This window comes from Notolabrus celidotus, chromosome 6, assembly GCF_009762535.1.
Source record: "Notolabrus celidotus isolate fNotCel1 chromosome 6, fNotCel1.pri, whole genome shotgun sequence".
Taxonomy (NCBI): domain Eukaryota; kingdom Metazoa; phylum Chordata; class Actinopteri; order Labriformes; family Labridae; genus Notolabrus; species Notolabrus celidotus.
This window is the reverse complement of record NC_048277.1, coordinates 33,404,970-33,426,887: the sequence shown is the minus strand read 5'-3', so window position 1 is coordinate 33,426,887 and position 21,918 is coordinate 33,404,970. Positions and strand designations below refer to the sequence as shown.

Sequence of the window (21,918 nt, the reverse complement as noted above, 5' to 3'; positions counted from 1 at the left end):
GATATTTTACCAGGATGACACACTATAACAGAGTTATAAAAAGTATAGACTAACCTAGAAACCCTTTTTAACCCTGAATATAAAGAGGCAATTAAAATGTGTGTGTGGCGTCAGTGAACCTTTGATGTAGTGGTTTGATCTTAAAGGTGACATATCACGCTTTTTGCATCAATACATATTGGTCTAAGAGGTCCCCAAAACATGTCTTTAAAGTTTATGCTCAAAAAAACACTTTGAAATCAGATTTTGGCATGCCTGAAAAGTCCTTTTCTTCAGTCCTCCTCAGAACACTCTGTTTTCCCTCTGACCACGCCCCCTCCGGAAGTGGATGTGCCTCTGCTCTCCAGCACGTTGATCTAATGTTTACATGTTGGCTGAATATACACGGCTGCTCAGAGATCGCGTTACTTCAACCCTCTGAATCTGATCCAGAATCTGATCCTGACGGAGAGGCGCCTGTAGCAGGACCTTTCTGAACGATTGGTCATAGATTTAGTGTTTCTTGTTGTTTTATTTATCAGTATGTCGACGTGTGTCTTGGTACACAGCTACGAACATGTAGCTATGTGGCTATGCTAACTAGTGCTAGCACTTATCCATGATAAATAAAAATCATCCACTAGATCTTCAAATCTGCAGGCGTGGGGAGTAAAACCGACCTCTGCCAGAAAGGCAGCAGGACCTTTTATGAAGGATTGGTCACAGATTTAGTGTTTCTTGTTGTTTTATTTGTCAGTATGTAGACGCGTGTCTTGGTACACAGCTACAGTTACAGCTACAGCTACAGCTATGAACATGTAGCTATGTGGCTATGCTAATTAGCGCTAGCACTTATCCATGACAAATAAAAATCATCCACTAGATCTTCAAATCTGCAGACGTGGGGAGTAAAACCGACCTTTGTGTTTATTAAGACAGCCTACAACTAGCATGCCTCCCTCCTAAGCTCCTTGTTAGCACACATTTGTGCAGGTAATGAAAAACGGAGGAGGGATTCAGTATTATTTTATACAGTCTATGGGCTGAACAAGCTCCGAGCTCTGACTCCGTGACAGACCGGATATTGTTGTTACGCAACAAAAACACGGAAGTCTGAAACGGCTCGTTTCACACACATTTACAGAAAGGTGGAGAAATCAGAACAGGGGCAGAATGGATTTTTTTCATTCTCGGGGGGTTTGTAGACATGCCAGGGAAACATATTTCAGGTAGAGAACCATTAAAAAGTCAGTTTTGCATGATATGTCACCTTTAAAGCTACAGTGAGGAATTTTTAACTGATTCTAAAATAGCCTCAATCTAATACTGATGCCTCTCCATGAACGACGTAGTAAAATTAAGTCTTCAGCAACAAGATTGGTTATTTCTTAATGCTGGGTTTTTGTGATTGTGTCCAGGGGGGGAAAGGCCGGTATCAGTTGGTTAGTGATTGATGGTTAAATGTTATTCTGGTGTGTGAATGCTTCTCTGCTCTTTGAGTACAGGGAGAGTTAAACCGTGTGCACATTTATGCTATTTCATGTACTGGGACATTGGAGTGCACATCATGCACTGGGGCGGTGACGGTTAATGTTAAACCAGTACGTCTGCTCACCTGTTTTAAGCTAACAAATGATAATAAATCAGAGCTTACAAAGTTTAGTTGTTGTTATGTTACAGTTAATAATTTCACATTGCTCCAAATCATCTCTGCATCCTGCAAAAAAGTTGTCTGAGTTAGTTAGTTTAGTTTATTCACACACATCATCACAAATGTACATCTTTATATATATTCAGTAAACATTTCACAATGGTTGGATGTGTTGAAAGGGGTGACCCCAAGGAAGCTATTTAGCTATTTAAAGCTTTTAATAGTCTTGAACAAAGAGAAGTACTCTCTTGATCTGTATCCCATTCATTGGTTCTTTCATCAAATGCAGGCTTTGGAAAGAGCCACATCTGACAGAGGGTGATGGTGCTCATGGGAAACGTAGTCTTCATTCAAGAAAATTTAAAATTTAATCTAAAGGGGTTACCAGATTAAACTTCTCACAGAGCTTTCTATTATAATCTCATATTGCCACTCTCTCTGCTAAAGTGTGCATGCTTTTTAGATACTCTACAAGCAGTTCTTGATGCAAAAGAAAAAAGAAACTCTGATCTGTCTTGAAGGTGCAAACAGCATGCATGATTTAATTTATCCACCCCTCTCTAAATGAGAGAAAACTCAGGAAGGTTTAACAAAAAATTCCAGGAGAATAAATCATTCAGTCATCGTTTTATATTCTGTCAAAGTTATCTCTATAGGCCTGCATGCTTCTTGTCTAGATCTAGTTTCCAGGACATGATGGTGGCTGAGAACCCCAACCTCGCCAGCAAGATCGTGATTGGTCAGAGCTACCAGGGCCGTCCCCTGAATGTGCTCACAGCTGTTGTTAAGTCAAAGAAAAAACCGGGATACATCATACAATCATACTCTTTATTCAACATTCATTTACAAACAAAACCATGTGATCATCAGATCATTAGTGTGAGATAAGACTGATGGTGAAAACAAGTCACAAACAAGGCCTGCTGATGGGTCCATCATTTAAATATATGCACTTCAAAAAAACCATGCAACGAATCACAACCACGCTACAACAAAAGGCCACACATTAGAAATACTGATTAAAAAAATGCAACCATCGGTACTCAAGTGCTGTTGGTCATTTTGTAACAGAGGTAACGAAATGACCCTTTCCCTTCTTCTTCAGTGACTCTGTGGTAATTATAATCTGTCTGTGTGAAGGCTTCAACAAGTCAGTGAACTCATGCACACACAAAGGAAATCAAGTAACAGCGTGAAGGGACCAAAAAGAATTTGCACACTTAGGCTGATGGTGCAGAAGTCACAGTAAGACATCATGGGGATGTGAAGAGACTTTTAAAATACACTCCAGCTTTTCTTTATCTTACATGACTACATAACCAGCTCTGTTAGACTGAGCGTTTCAATCATATAAATTACATATCCTTCATGTCATATCAACATTCAGTTATTCAGTCGTACACCTAATGGAACAGAAATGCCGGTCTTTAGGGGATGTCACTTAGCTGAGGAGTGTATACGGACATATCTATGGATGGGAAAATGAATGGGCGTTTATTTCTAATGTTCATTGCCTGATTAAAGGAAAATGAATGTGATGAGTGTTATCAAAGAATTAAGCTGAGTGCAAATGGATCTATCACTTTTCAGGTTCACAGATGATGCAGTGTGCAAACATTCAAATTCACATTGTTATTAAATATATTTTAAAATAAAGTGAAATGTGAAAAAGTTGCAGTCTGACCTGAAACTCCAGAGAGGCTAAAGTCTGGAACCCCCTCGAGTCTAGAATTATAATTATTTTATGATTTGTGTCCATTTTAATAATCTTCTTTAAAAGTTAAGGCTTGTTTCTCTCCACATTCAGGATCTGTTTAAGAGGACATACTGAATTAAAGTTGAAGGAAAGCGCTTAGAAGACATTAGTGCATGTACATGGGTCTGTGTAAACCCTGTTTCAAGGAGGGTTTTGTTTCAGGATGAGAGCACTTAAACAGAGGAGACATGTGACCTGAAATAACTGGACTTTTTACTGGAGGTATGTTTGCATGTTTTTATCTGTGTAGTTGAAGCAGGTTGTGTGTGTGTGTTGGGTGTTATTTCCAGGGTCTGCTGCTCTGAACTCTGGCGCTGTCCCTTCCACTCGTGCAGGAGCTCTGTCGACTCTGAGCGCTGGATGCTTTGGACTGGGAGCTGCTGGTGGACATGCGGCTGGACATGCGGCCTGCAATGAAGACAAATATTACTGAGAGCTTAAAAAGAAACATTATATGATCATCTTTTCTTGGTGCAGGTTAATTCAATGGTCTTAAATTCTGATCCATGACTTCAATCTGCCAGAAAATAGACACTCCTAGAGACTCAGTCAGGTGGGATGAGCCACTTTGAGACACTGGGGCCCTATCTTTTGATGTAAGACTTGTCTATAACCTACTCCAGGTCGGAGGAGTTTAAGTTCACAAGTGAGGTGGTGAAGAGAGAGCTGAGCCAGAAGGCAAAGCTCTTGATTTACCGGTCAATCTATGTTCCAACCCTCACATGTGGTCACGAGCTGTGGGTAGTGACCGAAAGAATAAGATTGCAAATACAAGCGGCCCAAATGAGCACCAGCAGGGTGTCTGGGCTTAGCCTTAGAGAGAGGGTCAGGAGCTCAGACATCCGGGAGAGGCTCAGAGTAGAGCCGCTGCTCCTCCGGATCGAGAGGAGCCAGATGAGGTGGTTCGGGCATCTAGTCAGGATGCATCCCGGACGTCTCCCTGGGGAGCTGTTTCGGGCATGTCCGTCTGGGAGGAGGCCACGGGGAAGACCCAGGACACACTGGCGTGATTAAATCTCTCAGCTGGCCTGGGTACGCCTCGGTATCCTCCCAGAAGAGCTGGTGGAAGTGGCCGGGGAGAGGAGTGTCTGGGCTTCTCTGCTGAGACTGCTGCCCCCGCGACCCGGACACGGATAAGCGGAGGAAGATGGATGGATAGTCCATAACTCTTTCAATCACTGGTTTATTTGTTGGAAAACTTGATAGTTTGGAAGATTTTGGGATCATCTGTGCAATTCAAATGTATTTTTAGCACAGTCTTAGTGCACAGCATGGCAGCTCAAGCATACAATCCAGTTCACCTTTGTGCTGAATTGTACATCCTGACCCATAAGAGATGTGTGTAGATCATCTTGAGCTAGAAGAACAATAAACCTTTTTGCCAAGGATCACACAATGGTCCACAGAAGGTTGCTGTTTTTAAATGCAGCTTATCTAAAGAGTCACACAAACACATGTTCTAGTGCCGACTAAAGGTCTGTAAGGAGTGTGTTCTTACTGCTGGTGTTACTGGGGATGAGAACCTCCTCCAGCTGCTCCTGGATCTTGTTCAGCTCATCTGATGTAAACCTCCACCTCTTCTCTGCAGCCTGCACCGTCTGCTGCGGCTGCACGGAGCTCTTTTTCCTACTCAGGGACGTCGGAGAGGACAAGCAGGATGTGGGGATGGAACCTGTGGTCATGCCTCCTGGAAATTTCTGAGCGATTACTTTGAGACCTAGAAGAGGGAAGGCAGCAAAGTTGCATTATAACCCGTACAACAGATTTACTCAACTCAACTCAACTTTATTTGTAAAGCACTTTAAAACGACCACAGCCGGAACAAAGAGCTGTACATAAATAGACAAACAACGCAGGCATAAAAACAATTAAACCACAGGATAATAAAACAATAAAAACAATAAAACAATAAATAAAATCAAGCCATAAAACACTAAAACAGGAGCAGAGTCTCATGCAGGGTTGAAAGCCAAGGAATAAAAGTGGGTTTTAAGATGAGTTTTAAAAATGGACAGTGAGGAGGCTTGTCTAATGTGGAGGGGAAGCTCATTCCATAATTTTGGAGCAGCAACAGAAAAAGCTCTGTCCCCTCTCAGCTTCCGTTTTGCCCTCGGTACCTCCAGGAGCAGCAGATCAGCTGACCTGAGGCACCGAGCAGGAAGGTAGGGGTGAAGGAGCTCAGAGAGGTAAGGCGGGGCCAGACCATTTAAAGATTTAAATACAAATAACGGAATCTTAAAATGGACTCTGAAGTGCACAGGTAGCCAGTGGAGGGAGGCCAGGATCAGAGTAATGTGCTCCCTCTTACGTACTCCAGTTAAGAGGCGAGCGGCTGCATTTTGCACCAACTGGAGACGTGCGAGGGAGGACTGACTAACTCCAATATAAAGTGCGTTACAGTAATCCAACCGAGAAGTAATAAAAGCATGGATTACTGTCTCAAAGTGCTGCTGTGCAAGAAAAGGCTTCACTTTGCCAGCTGCCTAAGCTGAAAAAAGCTGGACTTCACTACAGAGCTAATTTGACGATCCAATTTAAAATCACTGTCCATCTTAAAACCCAAGTTTGAGACTGTTGGCCTCAAATAATCTGCCAAAGGGCCCAAGTCAACAGGAGGTTCACATGGGCCCCTGGGACCAAACACCATCACTTCTGTTTTCTTTTCATTGAAATTTAAAAAGTTAAAAGCCATCCAGGCTTTGGTGTCCTCAAGACATGCCAGAAGTGGTGCGAGGGAGGAAGCATTACTCTTTTTTAAAGGCACATATATTTGACTGTCGTCAGCATAACAATGAAAGGAGATGCCATGCTCCCTCAGGATGGAACCCATTGAATCACTTGTGAAGGACTTAGAGTGCTCCCTCACCTCCAGACAACATGAACAGATTCTCAAACCCTCGTTCACACATGGTGGTGGCTGCCTGGCTGGCTATTCTCTCGTCCTCGTCATACACGATGATGATTTTCCCTGCTGCGTTTTTCTGCACAGTTTAAGGGTTAAGTTCAGATAATTCAAACATAAGTTGTAGCTGCATTAAGAAACAAACAAACAGAAAAATGTTTGTGTTGAAGGATACATATTCCAGCACGTCTTTAGTGTAGGGGTTCATGGTCCGAGACATCATGGAGATGGGTAAACTGTGTGCTGTAGGAGAGAGAAAGATGAATGAAACTACAGTTTATATCTTGACCAATGGAAGCTAAATGTTCTTCATGTTCTTGTACACACCGCTGATGATGTGGCAGCAGTCGTATAAGTCGCGGTCTCGGACGTCCAGCAGCAGGTACGGGCAGTCTGGGTACGGCCTGTCAGCTGACTCACAGCTGAACACAGGCTCACTTTCCTTCTTCTGATTGTTCCTGTCGAGGTTCAGCTCTCCGACACCGCTAATAACACTGAAAGGGTCAAAAGATGCACATTTGATTTAATGTTGTTGATCTTTATCTGTGACAGTCAAACAGTTCTCCACATCTCTCTGTATCTGATTTGAACCATATGAATAAGGATTCAATTTGTTCTTATTGTCCTTTTTTATTGTATGTGTGTATTTATTTTACTTTATTTATTATACTCCTAATATTTATCTTTTTATATTGAGTTGTTTTCCCTCTAAATGTACCTTGGATGGGAGATTTCTATTAATCAGCACGTGTCATCACTGTGAATTATTATTGTTGTATTAGAAAAAGTAATAAATAAACTTTGTTCTAAATAAATAAATAAATAAATAATTGTTGTTGACTCCAAACTGTTTTAAAACAATGAATAAAGGTATTTCTACTTTATAGCTAGTCTAATGAAGGTTGGTCCACATTATGCACTGATTTAAAAGTGGATTAAACTTTTTGAACAATCCCAAATTCTGATATATATTGATACCTCCTGGCTGGAGGTACTCATATTTTTAATGTTGAATAATTTGGGAGCTCTCCTTCTTCTTCTCCTGTGACTTTTATGCAATTCTAGTACACTCAGTGATGATTCAGTAAAGACCAGGGTTGATCCTGAAAGCAGTCAAGATCCTCAGGTGGGACATTTTTGGTTGTTCCAAAGTCGAGGCTCAAATGCAAAGGGGATCAAGCTTCTCGACTTTGAAACAACCTCCCTGAGGAGATAAAGCTCGCAGAGTCAGTGACGCCTTTTAAACCTCTTCTTAAAACCCATTTTTACAGACTTGCTTTTATGTGACTTCATCCTTTTAACCGCTTTTACTTCAATTTTATTATTATTTCTACCTTTTGTCCAACTAATTAATTGTTTTAAATTGTATTTGATCATTCATTGTTTTATTTTTTCATTTATTATTTTAATGTTCCTAATTTATCCTTTTCACTTTTTCTAATTTTCCCCATGTGATGTCCTCTTACTCTGAAAACCTCTTTTATTGTCCATTTAATGCTTTTATTTACTTATTCATTTTTATTTATTTATTGTATTTATCTATCTATCCTTAAAAAAACTCACAACAATGATTTACTGGCCTATTGTTCCACCACTTCATTCTGTTTAATTTAGGTGTATTCTTTTTAACCTCACGTTGTATTCTGTTTTGCATTGTTAAATTTCCTCCTCCCTGTCTGTTAAAATGTTTACTTTGTTATTCAAACCAAGCTTTGTTTGTCAAAGCATTTGTTTTAAAAGGTGCTATATAAATAAAGTTATTATTATTATAAGAGTTAATCTGGACAATTTCCATCCGTTCCATTCCGATCAAGGTGTAACTTGGTCTGCATCAAATGTGCATTTGGAGCTGATCCAACCTTTAACAGCAGAGGCTCACCACTTTCCCCCTTGCAGCAACATTGCCCTATTTCTCCGTCTACCTGTCCTCCACAAGGTGAGGGTAAACTCAGAGCTCTGTCATTACAGAGGCCCAGTTCTGTGGCCCCCCTGGAGAGCTCACAGATAGAGTTACACTCCTGGGGTTCATGTTCAAGCTGGAGGGGGAGAGGACGCAGGTGTGAGGAAGAGACGCTAAGACTAAATTGAGGGGGTTATTGTGAGGAGTTTGGGGGGCGTGGGGCAGGGAGATGTCTTTAGGGACAAGAAATAGAAGCACAGTATGTTCCAGTGCTGATTGAGATGTGGTGGGTGTAAGGTTACAGGTGTGAAGGTTTGCTGATGGGTGTGACTGAAGGTGTCTGGAAGCAATCTTGGCTGATGATGAGTCTTCCCAGTGTTTTGTTTGTGTCATCAGATTATTCAGACAGGGTCAGAAATGTGGTTTTGTTTCAGGTGAGTTGCCTTCATCTAAGTCCACTGACAGTATTCACCCTCATAATTATGCATACTGGATGTGTAGAGGTGAAGCTGTTCAGTGTTTACAGGGTCCAGAGCTGCACAGTACCTTAGTAATGTTGACCTGGCAGTGTAGCAGATTTCCTTGCTGTCTCCTGCATCCTGGTGATCTGAAAGCGGTGACGCCTGCGGGGAGCCGTTGGTGCGTTCAGACAGATCCTCCAGGTCTGCATCGGATACCACGGACACACCATCTACAAATCCACAGATCGTCATTTTTATTCATGTCAGCGTATACAGCAATGTGATGTCAGTGACACATTTGGAGACATCGTTTTGGAGATAAATAGAATGTCACAGTGTTACTTGGAGGAGCAAGGAAGCCTTTTGCTACGTTACCTTCTGGTACGTGTGAATCGGCTTCACTCTCTGTCAGCTCTGATATGGAGGCTACTTGAAGAATCTGGTGAAGAAGAAAAAAGGTTTGGAAACCAAAGATGCTTAGAAGAAAAATTAAGATAATTTGCGAGTAAAGGTGCAAAAAGAATAGTATCCTGATGCCTGTCAATGAAGGATACACACCAAGCAAATATAATCCAGAGCTAATCAAACCATTAATCTGACAATATCAAGCTCTCTAAATGTGTCTAAACTTCTCTCAGTGTCAGCTTTGAAGGATATCACAGTACAGCCAGGAGCTGAACATGAACACTTACCAGTTGTGCAAATGTTGTCACCTTCAACCGCTTGAAGATTTCATCTTTTCTATATCTGTAATCTGAAGGAAGGAGAAGAGAAATTAGAACTAGGATTTAAGCATGTGATGTCACCCTCTTTGTAGGCTTTACATAAGCTAAGCTCCACTCTGTCTGTTTCCTCACTACCATCAGCCAAAGCTTCCATCTATACACCTCAATCTGGCTATTTAGACTGTTTTATTTGTGCTATTGATAATCCACTGTGTATTAATTCCTTTCAAGTTTACACTTTTACTCTGCTGGCAGCTGAAAAGTATGTCCCAATCTGTGTCCAGCCACACAAAGGGATTATTGGTGACAGAACAAGGGGATTCAGTTGTTACAGCAACCCAGACATAAGTACAATCAAGAAGAAGTTTCAATAAGTTAAATAAAATGAAATAAAGATAAGTAAAAATAAAAATAGATAAATAAAGCTAGAATACAATTTAGACATATACAATGTTACAATGGAATTTAGATATATAATAGACTCTTATTACTCTTCACAATCACATTAATCTGCCTTTATGGATTTATGTGAGTCAATCAGACCCTGTAATGTCTCATTATATGGTTTTCTTCCAGTTTATGATCCTATATAATCTGAGATCATTGTGGGGGAATGTATCAAGTGTACCAAGAGTACCTCTCCAACCCTGCCAGGTCTGATTTCTCCTCAAAAGAGGTACTCACTTTTCTTGATCTCCTCCAGTCTTTCCATATACTTTGTGAAACTGCATCCTGTGAAGTGATTGTTCAAAGTTAAAAAGCAGTCATTGTTTTATGTCACTACTTTATAACATTAGTGTTCATCTGTTAGTGAACAGCTTACCTGTGTCCAGTCTTGTTTTAACGTGTTCATACTTTGCATTTCTGGGTATCCTTTTTCTCATGTACTAGAAAGAAAGAGAAACAACAGATTGTGAAGTTTAGATGGGAGATGTGAGATTCTGATAAGAGCTAGTGTTGCACATACAGGTGTATTGTCGTTGATATGGTAACTTCACACTGACTGTGGCTAACTAGCTAGCTTACTTTGTATTAGCAGGTCTGTGTTTGTTTCTAAAGCTGAATTCAAAGTGAACATAATGATAAACACACAGAGACACAAGTCCCCTGTTTTAAATATGTAAACACTGCTGTGGTTTAATCATATTTACCTCCACACTGCCGATGCCCCGGGTCAGCGACATCTTTTTTCAAACTGAAATAATAACATTGAATTCCTGGTTTAACAATCTGGATGCTGATTCGCTGCTTCAGTTTCACGGACCAATCAGAGACGCCGGTACTGCGTCAAGTCCCCGTCAGAGCAGTTTCATATGATATGGCGAGCTAGTTGCTTAGCAGCGGAAGACGCTCCACCTTACTGTTGTGCTGCATTCAGGGGCTCATGGAAATTATGATTTCAGTTAGCGGGAACATATAGAAGAGGATTAGGGCCACTGAAAAAAAATAGATTAATGTCCAATATATATTTTTTTAATGTTTTTGTTTTTGTATTACAGAACAATAATAATAATAATAAATTATATTGCACCTTAATTTTTTTTCCCCAGTGGATTAAAGTCAGAATTATGAGAAAAAAGTAAGAATTCTGACTTTTTTCTCAGAATAATAATAATAATAATAATAATAATAATAATAATAATAATAATAATAATAATAATAATAATAAAACATATTGGATCTCAAATTTTTTTCTCCAGTGGATTAAAGTCAGAATTCTGAGAAAAAAAGTCAGAATTCTGAGATTAAAGTCAATCAATCAATCAATCAATCAATCAATCAATCAATCAATCAATCAATCAATCAATCAATCAATCAATCTTTATTTGTATAGCGCCAAATCACAATAATAAAAATATATTGGACCTTATTTTTTTCCCTCAGTGGATTAAAGTCAGAATTCTGAGAAAAAAGTCAGAATTCTTAGATTAAAGTCAGAATTCTGAGAATTGCAATAAAAAATATGTAATTTTGTTTTCAGTGGCCCTAATCTTCTTCAGTAATAACAATACAAATTTCATTAAAAAAAACCCTAATCATGACTCTTTTTTTTTTGCGTATGGAGACATCTAAACACTCTATTATTGTTACTAAATGTCAGATTTATATAAAATGTTTAGCTGTTTTTAAAAAAAAAATATGTATATACAGTTTGTCTATGTATATTGTATCAATCCCAAATAAACAAATAAATAATATACACTACCTGTCAAAAGTTTGGACACATCTTCTCATTCAATGGGTTTCATTTATCTTAATTATTTTCAACATTGTAGATTAATACTGAAGACATCAACACTATGAAATAATATGGTTTGGCCATAATCTGGATTACAACAGTAGTCAAATAGGGCTATCCATTGTGTACTAACCCTACCTCTGAACAACACAACTGATGGTCTCAAACACATTAAGAAGGCAAGTCATTCTACAAATGAACTCTTGACAAGGCTCATGTTAATTAGAAACCATTCCAGGAGACCACTTCATGAAGTAGACTGAGAGAATACCAAGAGTGTGCAAAGCTGTCATGAAGGAAAAAGGGGGCTACTTTACAGAATCTAAAATATAAAACATATTCTGCTTTGTTTAACACTTTTTTGTAAATTAAATAATTCCATATATGTTCTTTTATAGTTTTGATGTCTTTGGTATTAATCTACATTGTTTCAAATAATTAAAATAAATACAAACCCTTGAATGAGAAGGTGTTTCCAAACTTTTGACTGGTAGTCGTGAGTATTCAGCAGATGACTTCTCCCTGTAAATTAAAAAACAACACTGATGTGAAGAAAAGCTTTGATTAACTCTGCATTTTACAGTAAGCTATAATTCTTATTTACAGGTTGAATCTAGCAAAGAAATAGGCTATTATGTTGTTTTTACTCATATTTCCGTTCTAGATTGTCTAATTTACTTGATTTCATGTGGCTCGTGAACGCAGCAGTACTCTCCCTTGCTGCAGAGCTCTTCCTCATGTAGATAGCTGTGTTCATCTGTGTAGCTTTTGGAGTAGCGACTCTGATTCGACTTCTTACGCAAGCAAACAACTGAGTTCTCACTGAGAGACCATGTAATCAAACATCAACAAAGCTTTGGACTGTCTTATGGAGCATGCATGATCTGAGCTCGATAGATCTGGTCTGAGTTGCAGAAGGCGCACAGTTTGACAGCCATGAGCAGAAACACGGATCAACTTTCCCTTTGACAACATTGGCTCTTTTACCAGATGGCGTCTGTTTTGGTAAGATTTTATTGTGCAGTACTTTAGTAAAGGCTGGTGCATGGAAGTGTGTGTGTAGTATGACAATGTAGACTGGTGTGAGTGGTCGCTGAGTCGGCGAGTTTGTTAGCTGCAGCAGCACTAATTGGATTTGTTGAGTGGGGCTGTCAGAAACATTCAGGGTCCTCTCTGTGAAGTCTTTACGACATAGTAGATCACTTGATGGTGCATTATATTCTTTAGCCTTGTTTTTGCACTGGCAGACAATCCCTCTTGTCATTTCTTATATTACAAACACATCTGTCATCCTCAGCTAGAGGAGCTAAAGTTTGGTCACACTTTCAAAATAAGAGCTCAATTGAATGCACACACAAGCATGCAGCAGAGTCTCAGTGCTGACTTTTTGCATGAATATACATTTACATTACATTTCTTTTCACACTTTTTTCTGCAAACTATACATCTTGCATAAAAATGTCAAAACTTCCTTGGTTGTTCCTGAGTCTGACTTACTATATATTGTCTTTGCAGGAGGATCCAACCCTCGAGCGACACTTCAAAGGGCACAAAGATGCTGTCACCTGCACTGACTTCAATCCAAACCGCAAACAACTGGGTAATTTCTGCTCCCCCTGCAAGATCAAATTTGTAGGAACTTGTTAGATGTGATCATGAAATCAGAGAAAAGTTAAACTGATGTGCTGTGACTATTTTATTTAAGAAAATCAGACACTTCTGGGCTCTTTATTTTGTGATCAAACAACTTTATGTGCGAGATGCATGTGCAGGAAGTGACTGCAAACATGCTGTCACATTGCACACTGACAGTATAAAACAGATGGTTTATTTATTTATTTATTTAAAGGGACAGTGCATATTAATGAACATTTCAGCGTCCCATCAATGTAAATATGCCAGAGCTAACTATAAGGCTAATTTTCATCCATAGTCCCCGGCAGGTCAAAGAGTTCATAACAAATGATCAAGATAAATAACATGTGGAAACAGCACATCATAAAATCATGACAATGAAACAACAATACATCACAAGAGCATATAGAAGTTATACTAAAGTGCAAGTTAGCGAATTAAAGTTCAGCATAATCAAGAGATATGTCCCGAACTGAACCAAATAAACATGAAGCAACAAAACTTAAACACACACTGACAAAACACACACCAACATAACAGAAAAACACACCAATAAAACACACACACACACACACACACACACACACACACACACACACACACACACACACACACACACACACACACACACACACACACACACAAAACAATGAAACAGAAACACACACACACACACACACACACACACACTCACACACACACACACACACCAACAAAACAGAAACACACACACACCATCAAAACAGAACCACACACACCAACAAAACAGAAACACACACACACCAATGAAACAGAACCAGACACACACACCATCAAAACAGAACCACACACACACCAATGAAACAGAACCACACGCACCAATGAAACAGAAACACACACACACCATCAAAACAGAAACACACACACACCAACAAAACAGAAACACACACACACACACACACACACACACACACACACACCATCAAAACAGAAACACACACACACAAACAAAACAGAACCACACACACACCAATGAAACAGAACCAGACACACACACCATCAAAACAGAACCACACACACACCAATGAAACAGAACCACACGCACCAATGAAACAGAAACACACACACACCATCAAAACAGAAACACACACACACCAACAAAACAGAAACACACACACACCAAAGAACAGAGACACACACACACACACACACACACACACACACACACACACACACACACCATCAAAACAGAAACACGCACACACCAATAAAACAGAAACACACACACACAAACCAAAAAAAAAGATACACACACACACACTAACAAAACAGAAACACACGCACACACGCGCACACACACACACACGCACACACGCACGCACGCACGCACGCACGCACGCACGCACGCACGCACGCACGCACGCACGCACACACACACACACACACACACACACACACACACACACACACACACACACACACACACCAACAAAACAGAAACACTCCTTCCACTGAAGAAGTAGTCATAAGACTCAAGTAGACCTCCACATTCGTCCTTACTCTGTAGAAGTTTCTCCAACAGCTGTTTCAGTGAAGCCTTACTGTGCTAACTTCATTCACTCATATCCTCTCTAAATACTGATAATTAAACATCACTATTCCACTACAGGAAATCTCTGCTGTCTCATGTTTTTTTAATCTACATGCCTCCTTTGTTGTCTCTCTGTAGCCTCTGGGTCAGCGGATAAAAGCCTCATGATCTGGAATCTGGCTCCAAAGGCGAGAGCTTTCCGCTATGTTGGCCACCAAGATGCCATCACATCAGTGCAGTTCTCTCCCTTCGGTAACCTCGTGGCCTCTTCCTCCAAAGACAGAACAGTCAGGCTGTGGACACCTTCAATGTAGGCTCACATCCTTTTTTCACACTTTCATCAGGGGCTGTTTCTTTATTGACTCATAGACGCATACAAACAGACTGAGACTATACATGATTGTTGCATGCTTTATTCTGAATCGGTTTTATCTGCTCTGATGTGTCTGTGTGTCCCAGGAAAGGAGAGTCGACGGTGTTCAAAGCTCACACAGCCGCCGTAAGAAGTGTCGCCTTCTCTCAGGATGGACACAGGCTGGTGACCGCCTCCGACGACAAGTCCGTCAAAGTGTGGAGCGTTCAGCGGCAGTGCTTCGTTTACTCTCTCACCCAGCACACAAACTGGGTGCGCTGTGCCAGGTAGCCTCTCTGACCCGTGACGCTGTAGTGTGTTTGTGTGTGAGAGGATCTGAGAGGTAATCTAGAAAGTTTCAGAACAACATTCTAGATTCTGAACATTCTGGAATGAGGTCATTTTGCAGAGTAGAGATAAAGAAACTTACTTTTACTACCACTTTCTTTAACAAATATAATGTTTTTTTTAATGACCAATAATGATTTTAGATGAGCTTATTTGAATTTATAATTATGTAGGTTAATTTGAAGAATTTTTTAACTGGAACTTCTTTTAGGTGAATGCATTAATATTGCCTCATTCTGCATTATGCACTATGCATAGATACTCAGAGGGCTGCTTCCCTTGCCAGATAGATTTTTACTCCAACAATAGAAATAATAATAATAATAATAATAATAATAATAATAATAATAATATCAACAACAACAAATAGCAATAATAATAATAATAGTGATAATAATAATGATAATAACAACAATAATCATAATAACAATAATTAATACAAATAATAATGATAATAATGATAATAAATAATAATGATAATAAAAATAATAATAATAAAAATAATAATAATAATAATAATAATTAATACAAATAATAATGATAATAATAATAATAATAATAATAATAATAATTAATACAAATAATAATGATAATAATGATAATAAATAATAATGATAATAATGATAATAATAATAATAATAATAACAGTGATAATAAAAATGATAATAACAATAATTAATACAAATAATAATGATGATAATGATAATAAATAATAATGATAATAATAATAATAATAATAATAATAATAATAATAATAATAATAATAATAATAGTGATAATAATAATGATAATACCAATAATTAATACAAATAATAATGATTATAATGATAATAAATGATAATGATAATAAATAATAATAATACATGTAATAATACAATTATTATTAATATTAATAAAAATAAAAATAAAAGTCCTCAAAAAATCCCAAACTGAACTGAACAATACATAGCTCCTAACATTCGGTACTCTAACCATTGTCTGTGGAGGTTCTAGTCATCCAGGTCATGGTAATTCAAAGCTTGGTCCGTAAGGCAGCTACCAGTCCAGTTGCCTTATGGATACTCTAACCATTGTTAGTCACTTTAAGATATGAGGAAATTAAATCTCATTATCAGATTTGGCTGCTGAACTGTAAGAGTCTCAATTATAAAAGTACTAAAAAGTTCCTCTCTTGGTTTAACAAGCATGTGATGTCTTTTCTTAATACAGATTTTCTCCAGACGGGCGGCTCATAGCTTCCTGTGGGGACGACCGCACGGTCCGACTGTGGGACACGTCCACCAAACACTGCATCAACTGTTTCACTGACTCTGGAGGGTGAGTCCTACAACATCTTAGAACTGATAGAAAGCAGCTTGGTAGTCACTGCTATCCCTCTCACATACAGTAGATGGCATTGTTTTGTTAGATTTACACACCAGACTGCTTAACTGATGCATGGTTTAACTTCTCACTGCTCTTCCAGATCAGCAACGTTTGTTGATTTCAACTCCAATGGAACCTGCATAGCATCCTCAGGAGCTGACAGCTCACTGAAGATCTGGGATCTACGGACCAACAAGCTGATTCAGCAGTATCAAGGTATCTGAAGACGTCACAGACACAATTACATCATATATGTATTTAGAAAAGTCAAACCCCTTGTGTTAAACCCCCTCAGATGTTTTGCTGTCTCTGCCTTCGTGTGAGTGTCAGTGTCTGACCTTCTTTTCTACCTGGTGATTCAGTCCACAGTTCAGGGATCAACAGCTTTTCCTTCCACCCGTCCAGCAACTACCTGATCAGTGGCTCCAGTGACAGCACCGTGAAGATCCTGGACCTGCTGGAGGGACGCCTCATCTACACCCTGCATGGACACAAGGTGAAGCACTACACCCCACACACTCCGGATTAGAAATAGACAATATATTATCAGACTGTGATTTTGTGAGTCCTGACTTGTTGTGCTTTGTGTTTCAGGGCGCTGTAATCACTGTAGCATTCTCCAGGACTGGAGACCTCTTTGCCTCGGGGGGAGTCGACTGTCAGGTTGGTGTTATTTGTCTAAAGAATGACCCTGTGTTCCCGTTCTCTCAATAACTCTAAACCTAAATGTTCTATGTTGACTGTCTGTGTCATGAAATCTAAAAAATGTGTGTCAGTGAAGTCGTTCTGATCCCTCACTCCACCAGGTGCTGATGTGGAGGACAAACTTTGACACCAAATCTTACCAGGAAGTCCTGCAGCAGCACAGCCGGAGGTCCACCCCTGATCCACTGCCCCACGTGGCTGACATCCACCCCAGAGGACCACACCTTCACCACCCACAGCCCAGAGCAATACAGGTCAGTCAGGGATGGATTGGTACGAACTAAAACATCTGCAGCATCATCCACAACTGGAAGATTTCACAAGTCCAGGAGGAAAATCAAGATAATAATAATTATTATAATAAATTAATAATAAGAAATATTTTTTGCACAAGCATAGAAACACAAAATGATTGAATATTAGGTGAGTTCACTAAAATAAAGAAAAATCAAAATCAGCATTCAGAATAAAAGTAAAAAAATATGAAAAGTGGAGAATAAAGCGTCTTCCCTTTCTTTCATTTCACAGATCAGTCCAACAGTTGCAGACACACAGTCCACAGATCCTCGTGTCATAGAGCTGGGCCAAGCTGCGTACAGCAACACGGTAAGCTCAGACAACTTTCTCTGTGAGGAGTAAAAATCCTTGATCTCTCTATCTGATCTCTTTAAACTCATTGAAAACTTGAGCGCTTTTAAGAGAGCCGTCACATCCTGTTCAATCCTGTCTCCACTAAATGCATCTTTTATTATTTCATATTCTAATCAATTCACCTCTTCATTTCTCCTGTAACTTACTGTTTCAATCTTTATTCTCACATAAGCCTGTCTTGGCATGGGAGTAGTAAATCAGCATCTACTATAAACACAATGACACCTGCAATGGGTGGCTGTTTTCAGTCAAACAGCTAGTACAGTGGTTGGCTGTTGCCTCACAGTAAGAAGGTTACTGGTTTGAACCCCAGGCTGGGCAGGAGTCTATCTGTGTGGAGTTTGCATGTTCTCCCTGTGCATGCGTGGGCTCTCTCAGGCTTCCTCCCACAGTCCAAAAACATGCTTGCCCAAATCACACCGAGGGTATGTGATAATGTTGCTTCCCTATACTGCTTGAGTAAGAACTGGACAGTGGTGCGAAACATACACATAAGAAACTGTTGCACACAGATGTGTTATACTATGTTACTACTATGCTATAGTACCAGTAAGTAGTGGTAAAATCACATCTTAATTGGGATTCCAGTTAAAAAACAGGTTCTGTCAGTGTTCAGTTCACAACTTCAATTTTATTTTACTTTTTTACCAAGACAAAAAACGAGCTACAAATAACAGGCAGGCTTGAAGGGGCAAAGAAAATGACAACCAACCAAAGCTCTTCATGCGTTAAGTCATACTTGATCCACCGTTATAGACATGCTGTATTAGTTCATATCACTGAAACACGGGGAGGTTTGTGTGTTTTTATGGCTGTCTTCAGAGATTACACTCGCCTGTGCAACAACTTTAGGTTGGAAGTTTGAGGGTAACACTACATGTCCATGTGACATTTGGTGAACTGAAGATAATGTTATACTGTGGGAAGCAGGCAGTGTGAGTGGAAACCAAAAAGAAAAACTTGCAACCAACCAGGCTTTTGTCCTTGCAGTATATGCTCAAATTTTATTCAGCCAGGCATATTTAGGGAAACACACAGTCTGATGGGTTCCCTGTGATAACAAAAAAAATTGGAGAAAAAATTAACATCATAAGTACGAAGACTCTTCTCCCAGCCTTGGGTCACAAAACAGAACAGAGGACCATTTTCCTGCAGCTTTTTTTTTAAAGCTGGTCACCTGCTCACATAAGGCAGTAGCTCCAATCACTGGAACCTACCTCAGGTGAGGAATGAAGAGGAATCAAGAGGAATGTGCATCTTCCTCTTGACACAAATACAGCATTAACAAAGACTCATAACGTGGCATTGGGCTTAAGACAGATGGATCTGTTGTGTGAGTTTTGAAGAGATGGTTGTCTAAAACAACACACAGCATGATTACTGGACTCTACTGAAAGTTAAACTCGAAACAGAAGCATAAACATCCAGGTGCTCCTTGCTAAAAAAAAATCAGATTGCTCCTTTTTTAAGGATGAAACCGAAAACACGTGCCTGTTATTTTGTTATGACCAGTCTATTTTAGGAAGTGTCCCCATGACCACCAGGTGGCAGTGCAGACTGCTTGAAAGCTCCCCTCCCTGTTCCAGCCCTGACTCCTGGCTTACAGGCCAGCAGCTCATTTGTCTCAGACTCTTTGATGCCTGCAAAGAGCAGCACTGTGCAGCCCACCGTGCTGCACAGTGGTACAGTGGTTGGCTGTTGCCTCACAGCAAGAAGGTTACTGGTTTGAACCCCAGGCTGGGCAGGAGTCTATCTGTGTTGAGTTTGCATGTTCTCCCTTTGCACACGTGGGCTCTCTCAGGCTTCCTCCCACAGTCCAAAAACATGCTTGTTAAGATAATTGGTGGCTCTAATTTGCCCGTAGGTGTGAGTGTGCATGAATGGATGTTTGTGTCTGTAAGCCCTGTGATAGGCTGCTGACCTGTTCAGGGTGAACCCCACCTCTACTGGGATTGGCCCCAGGTCCTCTAATGGGAAGAGAGGTATAGATGATGGATAGAGAGAGCCACACTCGTCTGTCTTACTGTATAATTTGTGTTTGTTATTGTCGAACATAACATTCAGAAAGACTCTCAGAGAGTGTCAGCCCATCAGGACAATGCAGAGGTTATATCCACTCCTATATTGTGTATATTAAACTGTATTATAATCGGTAAGAACTTGAACTCAAACCATGTCTCTTTAATCGTCTGTGGCTTCTGAACTTTGTCACAACGTATATTCTAAACATCCACAGCAGTCTGTATCTGTGCTGCAGTGAAATACACACTTCACTAAAACAAAGCTATTCCTCCAGCTTTTCCACCTGAGTGTTTTCTGCATTTCCTCTGCACGTTGTGTTTTCCGGATCACTCCCCTCTGTAGTTTTTTACTGTTGCTCAGCAGGATTGATCTCGGGCTGCAGGGCAGTGACCCGGCCTTGAACTTGAGCTGCAGCCAAGTTCACGATATGTTGCAAGGTGAAATCCTGGATGTGTATTAGCGCTATCCGCTTACCCCACAACTGCTGATCCTGGATAAACGTGTCCTGTAGAATCATGAGGTGAATGTGTATGCAGGTTTAACAAAACAATATGAAAGTGAAAGACTTAGATTATTTTTAAGTCTATTAGTGGCTTCATTAAGAGGATCGGATACAGGGAGAGACATGAAGCGGAGGCGCAGGCCAGAATCGCCTTCTTCCAAGATTTGACCACCAAACAAAACTGGCACCCCAAATCATCTGAATGTTTTCATTGGATTCTAAAAATGCATTCATTAAAATATCACAGCTAACAAGTGTGGTTACTGAGCAGTGAGAGTTGGATTAGCTGTCTGTCTTAACAGAGCTTCCAAAAGAAGTTGCATGCAGCTGGTGCCCCCTGCTGATGTAGAGAAAGAGTCACAGGGCTTTAAAAGATCACACAGTGGGTCACAAAATAAAGTTAGATGAAGAGAAGATACATGCACATGTGTAAGTCTGCTCCCCTTTAGACCATTTGAAACCCCTCAATCATGATTTAGTGAAGTGAAGTGATTATAATTAGTTAAGAATAAACTGCAGTGATGTACCTCAGCCATTACTCCAGCTTTGCACCATAAAACAATCACAACTATGAATCATAAGAAGATTGCTCTGTAAATGACGTCCAAAAAATCTGTCAGGTGCAGGTGACGATCATCGGTTCTATCTCTGTGATTGAGGAAGTGTTGCAAATTGGACTTTGAAAGCAGCATTCAAAGATAATGTCTGTTTTAAAACCAAATCCTCTGAATCAGACGGGCAACTCAGACACAACCAGAGCCTGAGCTTTTCATGTTTAATGTTAGGGAGATAATCCAGATGTAGCAAGGATGGGGTTAGACGGAGTCCTGAGGAAATGCTATATTCAGGTTCATGCTAGTTTTCTGGGACTACCAACCCTAGCTTTAACGCGGTTGGGACAAGTGTGTGTGAGGGGGGTGATTATTCAAATATTGTGGAATAGATAGCAATGATTATCGAACAGTATTTTGGCTTGACTTTTTCCACCAACCAAAGCTCTGCATGTGTTGAGTCAGCCTTGATCCACTGTTATAGACATGCTTTATTAGTTCATATCACTGAAACACAGGGAGGTTTGTGTGTTTTTATGGCTGTCTTCAGAGATTACACTCTGCTAGACAGGTGCCAAACTTTAGGATAGAAGTTTCAGTGTAA

General features: G+C 39.8%; 2 protein-coding genes across 2 annotated transcripts in view; one reads left to right on the top strand and one right to left on the bottom strand.

Moving 5' to 3' along the window:
* Positions 1 to 2,444: 2,444 nt before the first annotated feature.
* cep41 (centrosomal protein 41) lies at positions 2,445 to 10,649 on the bottom strand. Its single transcript, XM_034686246.1, has 11 exons — positions 10,526 to 10,649; positions 10,198 to 10,261; positions 10,059 to 10,106; positions 9,342 to 9,403; positions 9,025 to 9,088; positions 8,735 to 8,879; positions 6,616 to 6,782; positions 6,464 to 6,531; positions 6,253 to 6,367; positions 4,885 to 5,103; positions 2,445 to 3,794 (listed from the first exon to the last, which is right to left on the bottom strand). The coding sequence occupies exons 1-11, from the start codon at positions 10,556 to 10,558 to the stop codon at positions 3,667 to 3,669; spliced, it is 1,113 nt and encodes a 370-aa protein (XP_034542137.1). The 5' UTR covers positions 10,559 to 10,649; the 3' UTR covers positions 2,445 to 3,666.
* Positions 10,650 to 12,326: 1,677 nt separating this feature from the next.
* The window catches only part of poc1b (POC1 centriolar protein B), a 77,338-nt gene continuing 67,746 nt past the window's right edge, over positions 12,327 to 21,918 (top strand). The window contains exons 1-10 of the mRNA XM_034684758.1: positions 12,327 to 12,618; positions 13,129 to 13,213; positions 14,957 to 15,128; positions 15,278 to 15,457; positions 16,728 to 16,835; positions 16,984 to 17,099; positions 17,246 to 17,379; positions 17,478 to 17,546; positions 17,690 to 17,842; positions 18,117 to 18,194. Of these exons, the coding sequence (XP_034540649.1) occupies positions 12,604 to 12,618; positions 13,129 to 13,213; positions 14,957 to 15,128; positions 15,278 to 15,457; positions 16,728 to 16,835; positions 16,984 to 17,099; positions 17,246 to 17,379; positions 17,478 to 17,546; positions 17,690 to 17,842; positions 18,117 to 18,194 (1,110 nt within the window). The 5' untranslated portion in view covers positions 12,327 to 12,603. The remainder of the gene's footprint in view (positions 12,619 to 13,128; positions 13,214 to 14,956; positions 15,129 to 15,277; positions 15,458 to 16,727; positions 16,836 to 16,983; positions 17,100 to 17,245; positions 17,380 to 17,477; positions 17,547 to 17,689; positions 17,843 to 18,116; positions 18,195 to 21,918) is intronic.